Source organism: Mirounga angustirostris, unplaced genomic scaffold (genome assembly GCF_029215605.1).
Source record: "Mirounga angustirostris isolate CCGP_5_RB_7025 unplaced genomic scaffold, mMirAng1.0.hap1 SCAF_14, whole genome shotgun sequence".
Taxonomy (NCBI): Eukaryota; Metazoa; Chordata; class Mammalia; order Carnivora; family Phocidae; genus Mirounga; species Mirounga angustirostris.
Window position 1 is genome coordinate 75,029,800 of NW_026991722.1, and position 14,477 is coordinate 75,044,276.

The 14,477-nt window shown below is 41.0% G+C and overlaps 1 protein-coding gene and 1 long non-coding RNA gene across 7 annotated transcripts in view; one reads left to right on the forward strand and one right to left on the reverse strand.

Annotated features, from left to right (window-relative positions):
• TCTN1 (tectonic family member 1) overlaps nt 1-14,477 on the forward strand; it is a 28,616-nt gene that overhangs the window by 2,346 nt on the left and 11,793 nt on the right. For all 6 annotated transcript variants that reach the window (XM_064578352.1, XM_064578353.1, XM_064578354.1 and 3 more), the window contains exons 2-6: nt 1,901-2,021; nt 7,440-7,570; nt 9,101-9,249; nt 11,542-11,629; nt 13,164-13,273. In XM_064578352.1, coding sequence (XP_064434422.1) covers nt 1,901-2,021; nt 7,440-7,570; nt 9,101-9,249; nt 11,542-11,629; nt 13,164-13,273 — 599 coding nt within the window. The remainder of the gene's footprint in view (nt 1-1,900; nt 2,022-7,439; nt 7,571-9,100; nt 9,250-11,541; nt 11,630-13,163; nt 13,274-14,477) is intronic.
• Nucleotides 1,938-9,209, reverse strand: LOC135362561 (uncharacterized). The gene is made up of 3 exons (XR_010407406.1): nt 9,070-9,209; nt 8,662-8,830; nt 1,938-2,073 (listed from the first exon to the last, which is right to left on the reverse strand). It is a non-coding gene; the product is annotated as an uncharacterized LOC135362561 (long non-coding RNA).

Below are 14,477 nucleotides of genomic sequence, written 5' to 3' on the forward strand. Positions count from 1 at the left end.
GTATTGGCAAAACCTTCCTCTTATTCATACACTTCTTTCCAGAGTATGCTATTTTACCTTTTTTTGAGCTATATTTTTCTAAAGTTCATTTTTGTTGTGAACTAGTTCATACATGCAAATCGGAATGTTGTATGGAATCTCTGCCACCATTTGCTTTAGATCCTTCTTTTGCATGAGATTTTTTTTGAAAAAGGAAACATTATAGGCAAGACAAGTGTGATCTTATTTTCCCCTTCCCAGCAATAATTACTGCCATGAATTCAGTGTTTATCCTTCTTATGCTCTGCCATCTTTATTTTTTATTTTTTTAAAGATTTTATTTATTTGAGAGAGCGAGAATGAGAGGGAGAGAGAGAGAGAGCACACGAGAGGAGGAAGGGTCAGAGGGAGAAGCAGACTTCCTGCTGAGCAGGGAGCCTGATGTGGGACTCGATCCCAGAACTCCAGGATCATGACCTGAGCTGAAGGCAGTCGCTTAACCGACTGAGCCACCCAGGCGCCCCCGCTCTGCCATCTTTAAAAGGGTTTTTTTTCCTCCCCTGGTTGACAAATAAAATAGGGAATTTAAAGTCCAGAGAGTCATTATGATTAAAAATTAAATGTTGTTGGGGGTACCTGGGTGGTTCAGTCAAGCTTCCAACTCTTGGTTTGGGCTTAGGTCATGATCTCAGGGTTGTGGGATTGAGCCCCTCAGGGGACTCCTTGCTGAGTATGGAGTCTGCTTAAGATTCTCTCTAGCCCTCAGACCCTTCCTCCCCGCCCCTCCTCACGTGCTCTCTTTCTAAAAATAGAAAAATCAAATGTTGCAAAGTGGGGAGATTTCTCTTCCCGTCATGCTTTATTGTCTAAATTAAAGATAGGGCGCCTGCATGGCTCATTCGGTTAAGTGTCTGCCTTTGGCTCAGGTCATGGTCCCGGAGTCCTAGGATCAAGCCTCACAGGAAGTCTCCTTCTTCTGCCCTTCACCTCGCTTGTGCTCGCTCTCTCTCAAATAAATAAATAAAATCTTTAAAGAAAAAGTAAATTACCAAAGATATTTCCAGAACCCCAAGTACAAAGCACCTGAGCCAGTTTGATTCTTGGTCAATGTGCATGTGGGCTCAGCTTCAAAGCTGCAGGTGACACCTGAAGAGAGAAACAAGTTGGAGAGCCCTGAGTCCTGGTGGACTTCATTGGGCTATTCCTCTGAATCAGAGTCTCCAGAGGTGGAGCTTGGGAATCTGTACTATCACACCAGTGGTTCTTATGGTCCGGCAAGTGATTTAGCGTGCTGGTTAAATTATCAGCATCACCTGGAAAGTTTTTGAAAAACAGATGTCTGGGTTTCCTAGCTTACCGACTGGTGGTTCTAATGGGCAGAGAAGTGATTTAGCGTGCTGGTTCTTAAACCTGTTTTAATTAGCATCACCTGGATGTTTTTTAAAGACTTTATTTATTTGAGACAGAATGAGAGAGAGCACATGAGAGGGGGGAGGGCCAGAGGGAGAAGCAGACTCCCTGCCGAGCAGGGAGCCCGATGCGGGACTCGATCCAGGGACTCCAGGATCATGACCTGAACCGAAGACAGTCGCTCAACCAACTGAGCCACCCAGGCGCCCCACCTGGATGATTTTTAAAAACACAAATGCCTGGGTTTCATAGCTTACCAAATCAGAGTCCTTGTAGGTAGAGCACAAACAGAACTTTCCAAGTGAGTCAGATGATTAGCTACTTTGGGGAAACCTCAGATTGAGAAGCATTCAAACTGACTAATTTTCACTTCACAGATCGCCCTCAAAGTGCAATAGGAAAAATAAAATAGACCTTTTGTATGAAATGGACTTTTGGTACTTTGCAGTGGCAGGGGGCAGTCACTCCTTGCTGATGGAGAAGTTCTGCATCCTACCTCTTGTTTCTGTAGTTGCTGCTCTGTGTGTCTGTGACCTGGCTCCAGCACAGTGTGACGTCAACTGCTGTTGTGATCCTGATTGCAGCTCCATGGATTTCAGCGTTTTTTCTGCCTGTTCAGTTCCGATTGTCACGTAAGTTGGTGATGCATGCAGTTTTGATGAAATTGGACCAAGATTATAAAATCTGGGGACAGAAAGTGAAAAATTTTCCAGGCTGAAAAACCCAAAGCTGGGTTTCTTGAATTTTGTGTCATTGAGAAGCCGTGCTGTCCAAACCAATATGTAGAAGAGTATCTCTCCCTTATTTGCATACTGCCAGATGATAGTGGAGGCAAAAGACGAGAGAGTGTACTTTGTTAAGAGTATAAGGAAATCTTTGTATTCAGAGATTGAATTACATTTCACTCTGATTTGTAAACAGATAATGTGCACATTTTTGTATAAGCGAATTAGTCTCATGTATATAGCCTAGGGTGGAAAGTGCAGTTGAATTTTACAGCTTTTGTTGTGAACATAGTACTTGTAACAAAAAATTAGACAGGAAAGCTTTGTTTACACTTTTCCGATATGTAAATCTACCAGGAATTCTCACAGTTCACATTGTATAGGAGGACAATGGAAAGTGATATTCCCAGTCGATTACAAGGTAAAGAAACAGTCTCTTCTGAATAATTGGTTTCTCGTAATTCAGACTTCAAAGGTCTTTGAAAAATACAGTACTTAAAAGAGGTTAATTTATTCAGGATGGGACCAATTATTCAGAGATAGCTAACTTAAATTTAGTCTTGTAGCAAATTGTAGCAATTGATACTTGATAGATTGAATGCTTTTTGGAAATACAGTGTGTTTTTTCCACGAAAAACTATCTTTTCTTCTTTTTTAAGATTTTAATTTGAGAGTGAGTGCACACACAGCATAAGGTGGGAGGAGGGGCAGAGGCAGAGAGAGAATCTCAAGCAGACGCCATGCCAGCTGTTGGGCTCATCTCACAACCCATGAGATCATCACCTGAGCCGAAATCAAGCGTCAGACACTTGACCAACTGAGCCACCCAGGTGCCTCTCATGAGAAACTATATTACTGACCAATGGGAAATTGAATCTGCTTCTAATATTGTAAAAATGTTTGGAGAATGGTATGTTGTAGTCAGAATATTTTTCTGGGTATCTGGACTACAACGTGGTTCAGTCTTTGTTAGAAATCATTCTGCTTTTCTGCCTTAATAAGTATCAAAAGCCTGAGAGTGAGATTTTGGCTCTATTCAAGATCATAATTTAGAATGTCGTATTTTCTTTTATTAGTTAACACTGAATTTTATTTTATTTTTTTAAAGATTTTATTTTAGTTGACAGAAAGGGAGAGCACAAGGAGGCAGAGCGGCAGGCCGAGGGAGAAGCAGGCTCTCCGAGGAGCAAGGAGCCCGATGCGGGGCTCGATCCCAGGGCCCTGGGATCATGACCTGAGCCGAAGGCAGACGCTTAACGACCGAGCCACCCAGGTGCCCCTTATTAGTCAACACTGAATTTTAGATATAGACTATTTAGAATGTGGGTCAGGAAGCTTTTTCTGTAAAAGGCCATAGAGTAAATATTTTAAGCTTCAGAGGCCAGTGGTTTCTGTTGCAACTTCCTCACCTCTACCATTGATGAGCCAAAGCAGCCATGTAAATGAATGGGCATGACTATGTTTCAGTCAATCTTCATTCACAAAATTAGGTGTGGTTTGTGTATAGAAGTTAGAGCTGAATCCATGGTGCCCTCAGGAAAGGACCTCAGAATTTTTTTGAGTTAGTTTTGCTTATGACTTTTTCCTAAAAAAGAAGTGTAGAAATAAATCAAAATTGATAATCCCAATTAATTGATTATTCTCATTAGGTTCTAATTCATAAGAGGTTTGTTTACATCTGCTAAACTGTCAACAGCTAATCCTATCATCTAATGATTTGTAAATTTATTGTTAAGATTATTGGATTAATGTCTGTTCACCTCACTAGATGTAAACTTCACGAGAGCAAGGATAATATCCCTTACAGCAGTAGTACTTAGCACAACTCCTGCCACATAGTTGGCCCTCATTAGAAGTGAGTTGAATCAGTGAATGAATTTCTCCCCTCCACCCCTAACCAACCCTCTAGTATTCTCTTGACTTCTCTACCATTGTTCTCTCAGGCAGACACCTAGGCCAGAACCTGGAGGCTACCCTGACTCCTGCCTCTCCTTTGCCTTCTCACATCTAGCCTTCTTTCACACCACGCCTTACCTTTCACAAGCACCAGGGATGTAAGGTGAGCTGGATGTGGCCCTGCCCTCCAGGAGCTCATTGAGTAAGGGAGATAGAGGAGTGGGTGGCAGTTCTGCCCCAGCACTGAGACAGCTCAGAGGAGTAGCATCTAACCTAGGCAGTTGGGCTAGGGTAGGCTTTCTAGAAAAGACAAACAGAGCTGGGTTCTGAAGGACAAGTGGGAATTGGCCAGCACGGAATCAGTGGAAGGCATTCTAGGTCAAGGAGCTGCATGGCAGAGTCTTGGAGGTGAAGGAGTATGCTGTTGCTTTAACACTGAGCTGTAGCTAGGGCTGTAGCTGGGCTAGAGAAGGCTTTCTAGAAAAGACAATCAGAGCTGGGTTCTGAAGGACAAGTGGGAATTGGCCAGCACGGAATCAGTGGAAGGCATTCTAGGTCAAGGGAGCTGCATGGCAGAGTCTTGGAGGTGAAGGAGTATGCTGTTGCTTTAACACTGAGCTGTAGCTCAGTGTGGCTGGAGAAGAGGGCTGAGAAGAGTGTGCCACAATGACAGGGGTCTGATCTTGAGGGGCCTTGTGTGTATGCTGAGGGGTTTGGATTTTGTCCTGAATTCTGCAGGGTGCCAGGGAGTGAGGGGATTAGATTCCCATCTTAAGCAGTTCTCCGGCAGCGTGGATGATGGGTCACAGGGGCTAAGCCTGGTGGCAGGGAGCTGAGTAAGAAACTGTTGCAGATACGGATGAATAGGCACCCTCCCCCCCACACCGAAGGTCATGACTAGAGAAATATGCAGAACTGATACTGATCCACTGTGCAGGATTTGAGAGTGGGCAGACTGGAAGGGGAAGAGTAAGGTGTCCCATTCTGCTGTGTTCCTTCATGCTAGCCCTTGTGTCTGTCCATTCCTGCTCCCTCTATATAAGCTCACACCTCATCTTGTCACTCACTTGCTTAAAAAAGCCTTCAGAAGCTCTCATTACCTACAGACTCCTTAGCCTGGATTCAGATCCATCCCCAACCTGACAAATTCAGATCCTATTTCCTACTAACCCGCATCTTGAATCCTCCATGCAGCCTAACGTTGGTACTCAGAGTTTTCTAGACCACACCAGTACATTACCCATCCTTGGCCAATGCCATTCTTGCACTTGGATTAGCCATTCCTTCTTTGTCTGACTCCTGCGTATCCTTTAAGACCCAGTAGGCCTCATAAATTTTTTAGAGCTAGATGTTTTCTCATATATACTACTTATATTTTTTCAAAAATATTTTTTATGCCACAGTAATGACTGATACGCCATTAGAACTTTACAGAGTTTTTGGAAAAGTGGCCACTTATAAAATAAACAGCTTCCTTATATTTCAGCAATAACCATCAAAAAATATAATGGAAATCAATCCTATTCATAACACCCAATAGAAATGTCACATAAGAAAAAACTTAAGGGACACCTGGGTGGCTCCGTCGGTTAAGCATCTGCCTTCGGCTCAGGTCATGATCCCGGGGTCCTGGGATCGAGTCCCACATTGGCCTCATTGCTCAGCGGGGAGCCTGCTTCTCCCTCTGCCTGCCGCTCCCCCTGCTTGTGCTCTTTCTGACAAATAAATAAAATCTTTAAAAAACTGGGGTGCCTGGAGGGCTCAGTCGTTAAGTGTCTGCCTCTGGTTCGGGTCATCGTCCCAGTGTCCTGGGATTGAGCCCCGCATCGGGCTCTCTGTTCAACGGGAAGCCTGGTTCTCCCTCTCCCACTCCCCCTGCTTGTATTCCCTCTCTCACTGTCTCTCTCTGTCAAATAAATAAAATCTTAAAAAAAAAAAAAAAAAAAGAACTTAAATACTTAGAATTTATGTGAAGAAAACTTGAAATATAGTGACAGAACATTTGAATAAATGGAGAAACTTATGTGGTGGGATAGAAAGAATCATTATGTAAACATGTAAACTAACTTATAGAAACTTAATTTATAAGTGTAATTCCAGTCAGGTGGGAGAAGGATAATGCATCAAAATGATTCTGTATGACAAAAAACACCGTAAAATTGAAAGGCTGCAAACAGGAATAAAATATTTACAACTCGTGATACTCAAGGAGATTCTTAAAGATGTGGATTCTCACAAACCATTGAGAAGATATTCTGTTTTTTTTTTTTTAGAAGACAAACATTTTAATAAAAAATGGTCAGTAGATATGAAGAAGCACCTTACTGAAGAAGAGATACCAATGAGCAATAACCATATGGAAAAATGTTTAAGCTCCCTAGTAAATGAGAAAATTCAAATTAAAATGAGATAACAGATTTTTGCCCATGAAATTGGCAAAGGGTAGAAACTGGATAGTATCCTTGGCAGGAATACAGGGACCTAGGCACTCTTACTGTGGTGTTGGTGAGCATGCATCTTCCCTTTCTGGAGGGAGATCTGGCGGTATGTCTCAGAAGCCTTGAACAACACACCTACCTTTGATCCAGCAATTCCACTTCAGGGAACATAGCCCAAGAAAATAGCTGGAGACATTCATAAAGATGTATGTGCAAGGATGATGTTATAGCATTATATGTAATTGGGGAAAACTAGAAATAGCCCAAACCAACAGCAGAGAATTGGCTAAAAAAAATTGGAGAATCTTAATAAGTTGGTATACAATGAAGCCATCTCGTATAATATTGCAAAAACATATTGATGACATGGGAAATATTGGGGCAATACATATTGAGAAAAGGCTTTAAAGCATTAGGTAGATTATGATCCCTTTTTTGATACATCTCTGTTTCCACACCATGTCTGTATCAAATTGATTAGAGTTTGTCCAGTCTGGGATTGGTTGAAGTCTTAATTGTACCCTAACTTTTAAGCCCCCAAACTTCCAGATGACTTCACATTTTCTGATTCTCACAGTCCTTTTAGACCTCTTTATTCTCAAGACAAGGAATTTTGGATCCATTTTGGATACTTAGAAACAATCTGAAGTTCTGCAAAATTTTATATGATTGATTGTGTCAGAGTTTACAGGGTTCATTTGCATCAAAATTATACCCTGATCTTTATTCCATACTTGACAAGATTTCCTTAAAGGTTATTCTGCTTGTCTTAATATTTTCCCTGTTAGAGGAAAAAGTTTCAAATGCCAAACATTTTAACACTGAATAAACTAAATAAAAATGGATTCAGTTCTAACATCACGCTTTCATAAATATCTTCCATGTAGCTGTTAACATAGTACAGTGCAGACATCTGACAGTTTTAAAATAATCTAGCTAAGATTGTGTGCATATGCCTTAAAATTTTGTACTATTATTTTTTAATTTTCAGGGGCGATAGTCACTTTTGTAGTCAAAAAGCAGCCATCTACTCATTGAATTTTACAGCAAATCCACCTCAAAGGGTATTTAAACTTGTCGACCGGATTAATCCATCTATATTCTGCATTCATATTACAAACTGTAAGTATTTGATGGTGATATGCTTTGAGAAGCACTGGAAAGTTTTTCTTTAAAAAGTTCTTTTATAGAGGGGCACCTGGGTGGCCCAGTCGGTTAAGTGTCTGCCTTCGGCTCGGGTCATAATCCTGGTGTCCTGGGATCAAGTCCTGCGTCAGGCTCTCTGCTCAGCGGGGAGTCTGCTTCTCCCTCTCCCTGCCACTCTGCCTACTTGTGCTCTCTATCTCTCTGTCAAATAAATAAAATGTTTTAAAAAATAAAATAAAAAGTTCTTTTATGGAAAAGTGTCTCATTCGGTTAGATTTAAAGCAATAATTTTATGCTTTGGCTAAGGTGCATCTTCTGAGGCCGTTTCACAGGCCACTGCAAGTAACTTTATAGACCTGTGGGCATGAGCATTTTCTTTAAAACTAATGTGCTTATGTAGTTGTTTTTGAAATCTCATACTTTTATTTCACTGGTGTTTATAATATGTAGACACACATAGGAATCTAGGTTTATTTAAGTTACATGTGTGTGTGTTTATAATTTTTTAAAAATTTCCTCATGGTTTAATGGTTGAAAATCAGGTTGAGCTTTGGTTTCAATTTCCTTTTTTCTCTTTTATTTTTACTAAGAATATTTGCATAAAAACAAGATCTTTATTTTTATCTGAGCATTTAGCTCAAATAGGTGTCTAGATCCAAAGTACATGTAAGTTTAAAATGTTAAGATATCTAAGATCAGAGATACATTTATGGTTTTATCAATTAAGCTTCATCATCTTTTCAGAACATCTTTATATTTTGAATTTGTTCCCTTGCAGTTGAAAACTAGGCAAATGCTCTTTGATTTTTTTTTTGGTGGGGGCTAGAGAAAGGAAGGGGGAGGGGCAGAAGAAGAGAGAGAGAATCTTAAGCAGGTTCCACACCCAGGATGGACATGGAGCTCAGTCTCACAATCCTGAGATCATGACCTGAGATGAAATCAAGAGTGGGACACTTAACCAACTGAGCCACCCAGAGCCACCCAGTGCTCTGGGATTTGTAATCTAAAGTAAGGACTGGTTAGTCATTGTCAAGTTCTATGATGTAACACCAGGCAAGTGAACATACCAGCTCATTTCCTCCTCCTCCCAAGATGTTCTATACACAGCCACATTATTCTCCTGGGCTTTGGTTTGGAGGTGGCTGTGTGAGGGTAGAAAAAAATCATTTGTCCCTGTGGCCGTCTTCAGAGAGCTTTGCCTTAGAGGTTAATGCAGCAGGCTTCTCAGTCCATGGGCTGGAGAAAGATTGGTTATTATTGGCTTCTATTGTGCTGTTTGCCTGCAGGCTTAGAAACCATTACTTCCACACTGTTAGAACAGCAGGCCAAGTCTGGGGATCCTGTTTATTTAATAAGACTCAAGAAATTTTGGGTAAAGTAAATACGGAAAGAGACACTATTTTTTTCACATCAGCCTTAATGCTACTAAAAACTGTTTCCAAATATTATGTTATATAAATAATGTACATACTTACGCTGATTTAAAATACTTTTTCTAAAAAACAGATAAACCCGCGTTATTCTTTATTAATCCAGAAGTGCCTGATGAAAATAATTTTGATAAATTGATGAAAACATCTGATGGTTTTTCCTTGAAAGAATCAGAGATTTCTTTCGAAACCCAGTCGGACATTCCAGCTACTGCTAAATATAAGGTGAGCCAAGAACTTGATTAAGTCCACCATCTTGTTGCAAATATCCCATCCTTGTAAGTTAATTTTTCAGTATCAAAACTGGCTTCCCGGAGACCGAATTCACATTATAGAGGGAAAAACTTAATGTTCATGCCTAGAAATCAAAGATCACAAAAATTAAAAATGAGTAGTTGAGTTGTAACATAGGGTTGAAAGTTGTTTATTCATTAGTAAGCCTGCTTTTGTCTCTGCAGGATTCTTTGTGCTTCTCTACCTCAAAAGACGCAGCAGAGTGCTTGAGTCATGCTGCTGGGGACACGGAGTGGATTGGTTGGGTGCCTGGTCCTCTTCTTAAAGCTACATTTAGTTTTACAGGCTTTAGGAAGATGTGTGCTATTTTATATCTATTCATTAGTAAACCTTTAAATGCAATATACATTAACTTTGAATAAGCTTCCGATTTTTTGGAAGCATCTTTGAAGAGAAGTAAAAAAGCACCATGTGCTAATTCTAAAAGTTAAAAGTATAGAGGTACATAGGATGGAAAGGCCCCTGTGTCCACTAAAATGCACGTTGCAAATCACTGTTAACAGATTGGTTTATATTCTTGATTTTTAAATGCATCTATAAAAATATACATATAGTATTATACAGAAGTAGGGTTTATAGTTATCTACATTGTTCTGTAAGCTTTCTTTTTTACTCAGTGATAAATCTTAGGCATCTTCCCATATCAATATAAAAGTTACCATTTCTTGCAGAGCTTTCCAGACATTACTTCATAGGACCCTGAAAAGGATACATCATTGTCCTCATTTAACTGATAAGAAAAACTTCTGTATAGGAAAGTAACTTGTCAGAGCTACTGTTGGAGCTACATTTTACTGATACAAAGTATCCCTTCTATGTATGTATTGGCTTTTATTATTGAGCCATTCCCCACTATTAACAGACATTTGTTTCCAGTTTTTCTATTATAAATAATCCACAATGAACATTCTTATAGATACTTATATCTTTGATTTAATTCTTAGATACCTTCCTATAACTGGATTAACTTAGTCAAAGTGAAGGGAAATTTAAAATATCCGTATCAGATTGCCCTCTAGAAAGATTACAGGAGTTTAAACTCCCAGGTCCAGTGAAGGAGAGGGTTTGTTTCCCCATATCCTTGTTGGCACCAAAGCATTTGGATACTTTTAAATTCAAGAAAATTGGTTGTATGCATAATAGGTGTAAATTTTGTTTTGAATATTGGGGAAAGGTTTCATGTAGTTTGATTTTGGGAAGGAAGGCCCATCAGTGTTATGATTTTAACGTGTGCTATATCTGTTATTTAAATAACTATTGCTGGGGTACCTGGGTGGCTCAGATGGTTAAGCGTCTGCCTTTGGCTTGGGTCATGATCCCAGGGTCCTGGGATCAAGCCCCACATTGGGTTCCTGGCTCAGCGGGGAGCCTGCTTCTCCCTCTCCCTCTGCCTCTCTGTATCTCTGTGTCTCAAATGAATAAATAAAATCTTTAAAAAAAATAAAACAAATAATTATTGCTAGTAAAAAATAATTACCTTGGGGTACCTGGGTGGCTCAGTCAGTTGGGCATCTGCCTTCTGCTCAGGTCATGATCCTAGGGTCCTGGTATCGAGCCCCATGTCAGGCTCCCTGCTCAGTGGGGAGCGTGCTTCTCCCTCTCCCTCTGCAGCTCCCCCTGCTTGTGCTCTCCCTCTCTGTCAAATAAATAAATAAAAATCTTAAAAAAAAAAAAAATTACCTCTCTCACCCCTGTTCCCAGCCACCCAGTTCCTGTCTGCAGAGGCAGACACTATGTCAGCTTCTTACATACCTTTCCAGAGGAATTCTGTAATAAAGCCTGCAGGGGTGCCTGGGTGGCTCGGTCGGTTAAGCATCCAACTCTTGATTTCAGCTCAGGTCATGAGATCAAGCCCTATGTAGGGTTCTGTACTCTGCCTGGGAGTCTGCTTGAGATTCCGTCTCCCTCTGCCCCTCTCCCTGCTTGCGCACATGTGCTTGCACGCGCATGCTTGCACACACGCGCACGTGCGCGTGCTCTAAACGAATCTTTTAAAAAGCCTGCAAATAAAACGACATGCACATACACAGAAACACATACCCTTGAAAGAAAGGGGTGGGGCAGCTGGGTGTACCCTCCATGCAGGCAAAGACTGCATCTGTTTTTTGCTCATCACTGTGTTCCTGATGCTTGTAATGCTGCCTAGCACATGGTAGGTGTCCGGTATGTGTTGCATGAATGCTTTCTTAGCACCATAATAGCTATTGGCTGGTCTCTTTGCAGTATGGGGCTCGTCTGCAGACTTCAGATTCATTTTTGAGATTTCCCTCTCCCCTTATGTCATCTCTGTGCACTGATGATAACCCTGCAGGTAAGACTGTGGGTATTTTTCTTTCTGTCTATAAACAGTTTGCTCTTAGTTTGAATTCATAGTAGTCACAATTAAACAGGCTTCATAACTGGAAACAGTCTTAGAGTTGGAAGAGGCCTCAAAGGTTATGCAGGTCAGATTCCCAACCACATCTTTTCTGCCATATGCAGTCACTGCTTGAACACTTGTAGTGATGGGGAACTCACTACCTGAAACCAGCCTGCTCAGTTGTTTAACCCTTCTAGTTTTTGGGAAGTTCTTTCTCCACTGGAGCTAACGTGTGTCAATAACTAATATTTATTAAGCAGTTACCGTGTGCTTGCATATGTTTTTCCATTTGATTGTCACAATAATCCCTGAAGGTCGGGTTATTCATTTTTTAGATGTGGAAACTGAGAAACATTCAGTCTTTTGCTCAGGCTCACTCAGGCAGTGGTGGAGCAGGGATGCAGCCTACATAGCCACCTCCCGCGGGACCTGCTTCTTTCAGGAGCATCACGGAGTCTGTGGAGTAACTGTCTTGGCAGTGGGAGGCAGCAGGCGTGGTTCTCCGATCCTTAAGGCGGCACCACTGTGAAGAAGCTAGCTAAGGAGTGTATGGTGGCATGTGGCCTAATGAAACATCATTTCATATAGGAACGAAAGGGGATTCTGTTGAAAAGACACTCAACCCTGCTCACAATAGGAACAGTGTAAATTAAAACCAAACTGAGATACCATTTCCATGTAATGGATTGGCAAAGCTTAGGAACTTGAAGGCTCTGGAGAAGTAGGCCCTCATCTACATTGTTGGTGGGACTACAAATTGGTACAACCTCTGTGAAGAGCAGTTTAGCAATATGTGTCAAAATTGCGAATGAATATGCCCTTTGACCCACTGTTCTGCTTCTAGGAGTTGGTCCTACAGAATCTGGCCCGCTTGCAAAATAGATTGCAGCATTGTTTGTGATGGCAAAGCCAGAGACAACTTAAGTGTCTGTTAATGTGAACTTGGTGAATAAATTATGACATATCCATAATAGAATACTAATTATCCCTAAAAAAAAAAAAAGCAGGAGGAGGAAGCTCATCATGTTCTAAGATAGCCTGAACTCCAAGATACATTGTTCAGTAAAAAAAGCGAAGGGTAGAATATATAGCATGTGTTTGTTTCTAAAAGGGGAAAGAAATACTAAAAATATATGTACACACATGCTTTTATTTGCATAGAATATTTCAGAAAGATACACAACAAACTTGATGCTGGTTGTCTCTGGGGACAAGTAGTTGTCTCTGGTGGTGTCTGGGGATGGGTGAGGGCGGACAAGCACTGGAAGAACACTCTCTCAGTATCTTTTTGTGCCTTTTGAATTTTGAATTGAGTGTATTACATATTAAAAATATAATTTTAAGTCCTTTTTTAAGCATGTTGTATATCTGTGTTATAATTTATTTTATGGTTTTACTTAGACTACAGTTTTTTAGTTACCATTGGACAGTTAAAAAATTTCTTCTTTCTCATTTTTTTTTCCCTTGGGAATGTTATGATTTCCAGCATTTCTGGTGAACCAAGCTGTTAAGTGCACCAGAAGGATAAATTTGGAACAGTGTGAAGAAATTGAAGCCCTGGGCATGGCTTATTACAGCAGCCCTAAAATTTTGAGGGTAAGAATTATTTTGAAGTGAATCTTCTTCGTCAGATTTGTTTTCTGTTCTTTGCACCCTTTTGAAGTATGACAAGTATAGAATAATTTCAGTACATGATTGACAACTCAAGTTTAAATTTTTCTTCTCTAGTTCTTTGGTATAGTGATACCAAAGATAGAGAAATAATCACTTAAAATAATTATTTTTATATAGTTCATATTTTGCTTTTATTCATTGTTTTGTTTTTTGGCTTTCATTTTGATGGTAACCAATCATGTCTTTCTCCTGAATTAAAAAAAGACTTGATTTAATAACTGAAAACTTTAGAAATTATAAAAACATCTTAATGTCTGTGACAGAAATGACCACATTAGCACCAAAAAGATACCTCTTTGAGAGACAGGCCAGAAAAGAATAGAAAATCCACTTTCTGGTTGGCAGATGAAGTCAGCAGGAAGGAACAGGCAGGAAATAGGATTGCTGGTGAAGGAGAAGAGGTCACGGGAGGTCACGGCAGTATAGAGGCCCCTTCTTTCTGGTTGTAGTGACTGAAGCCTGAAGAGATAAGAGAGGCCACTGGCCCATTTGGGGGATGGCATGGAGGGTTGCAAGAGGTGAAGATTTTTTTCAATGATGAAAAAACCATATGATTACTATGAACCCTCACCTCCTGATTTCCTTATTTTGGGGGGAACAGGAAAGGAGTAGGGTGGTCCATGACTTCGTTATTCATCCAGACTGTGGTCTTCAGAATCAGGTTGAAGATTTTCCTCTCCCTTCCCATTCCCTCTTCCTCTCTTCTTATAAATCAGCCACGTAGGCCTGTGAATTCTTCCAGTTAGCTGACTTCTCATGGTGGTCCTAGAAATAGCCTGTCAGGTGTGCAGCCACAGCTCTCTCAGCACTGGCCTCTCCAAGCATGTCTACTCAGCCCCCTCCCTGAAGCTCCCTTTGGCCCTGTAGGGTGTCCTGTGATGAGAAGTAAGGCTGGGGGAGTTGGGGATGGGAAGTGAAGGGAAGTCGAGGCCTTCAGAAGGAGTGCTCGGCTGTGTTGGGGAGGCAGGAGCTCACCATTGAGGGGTTTGGGCTAGAGGCAGGAAGAGCAGTTAGGAGGCATTGGAAATTGCCCAGGCCAGCGATGGTGGCCTTCCAGTGTGGACAGGCGCAGGAGGGTGACCGGAAGGCTAGGAGCCACGTCTTCCCCACAGCGCTGTGTCACTGG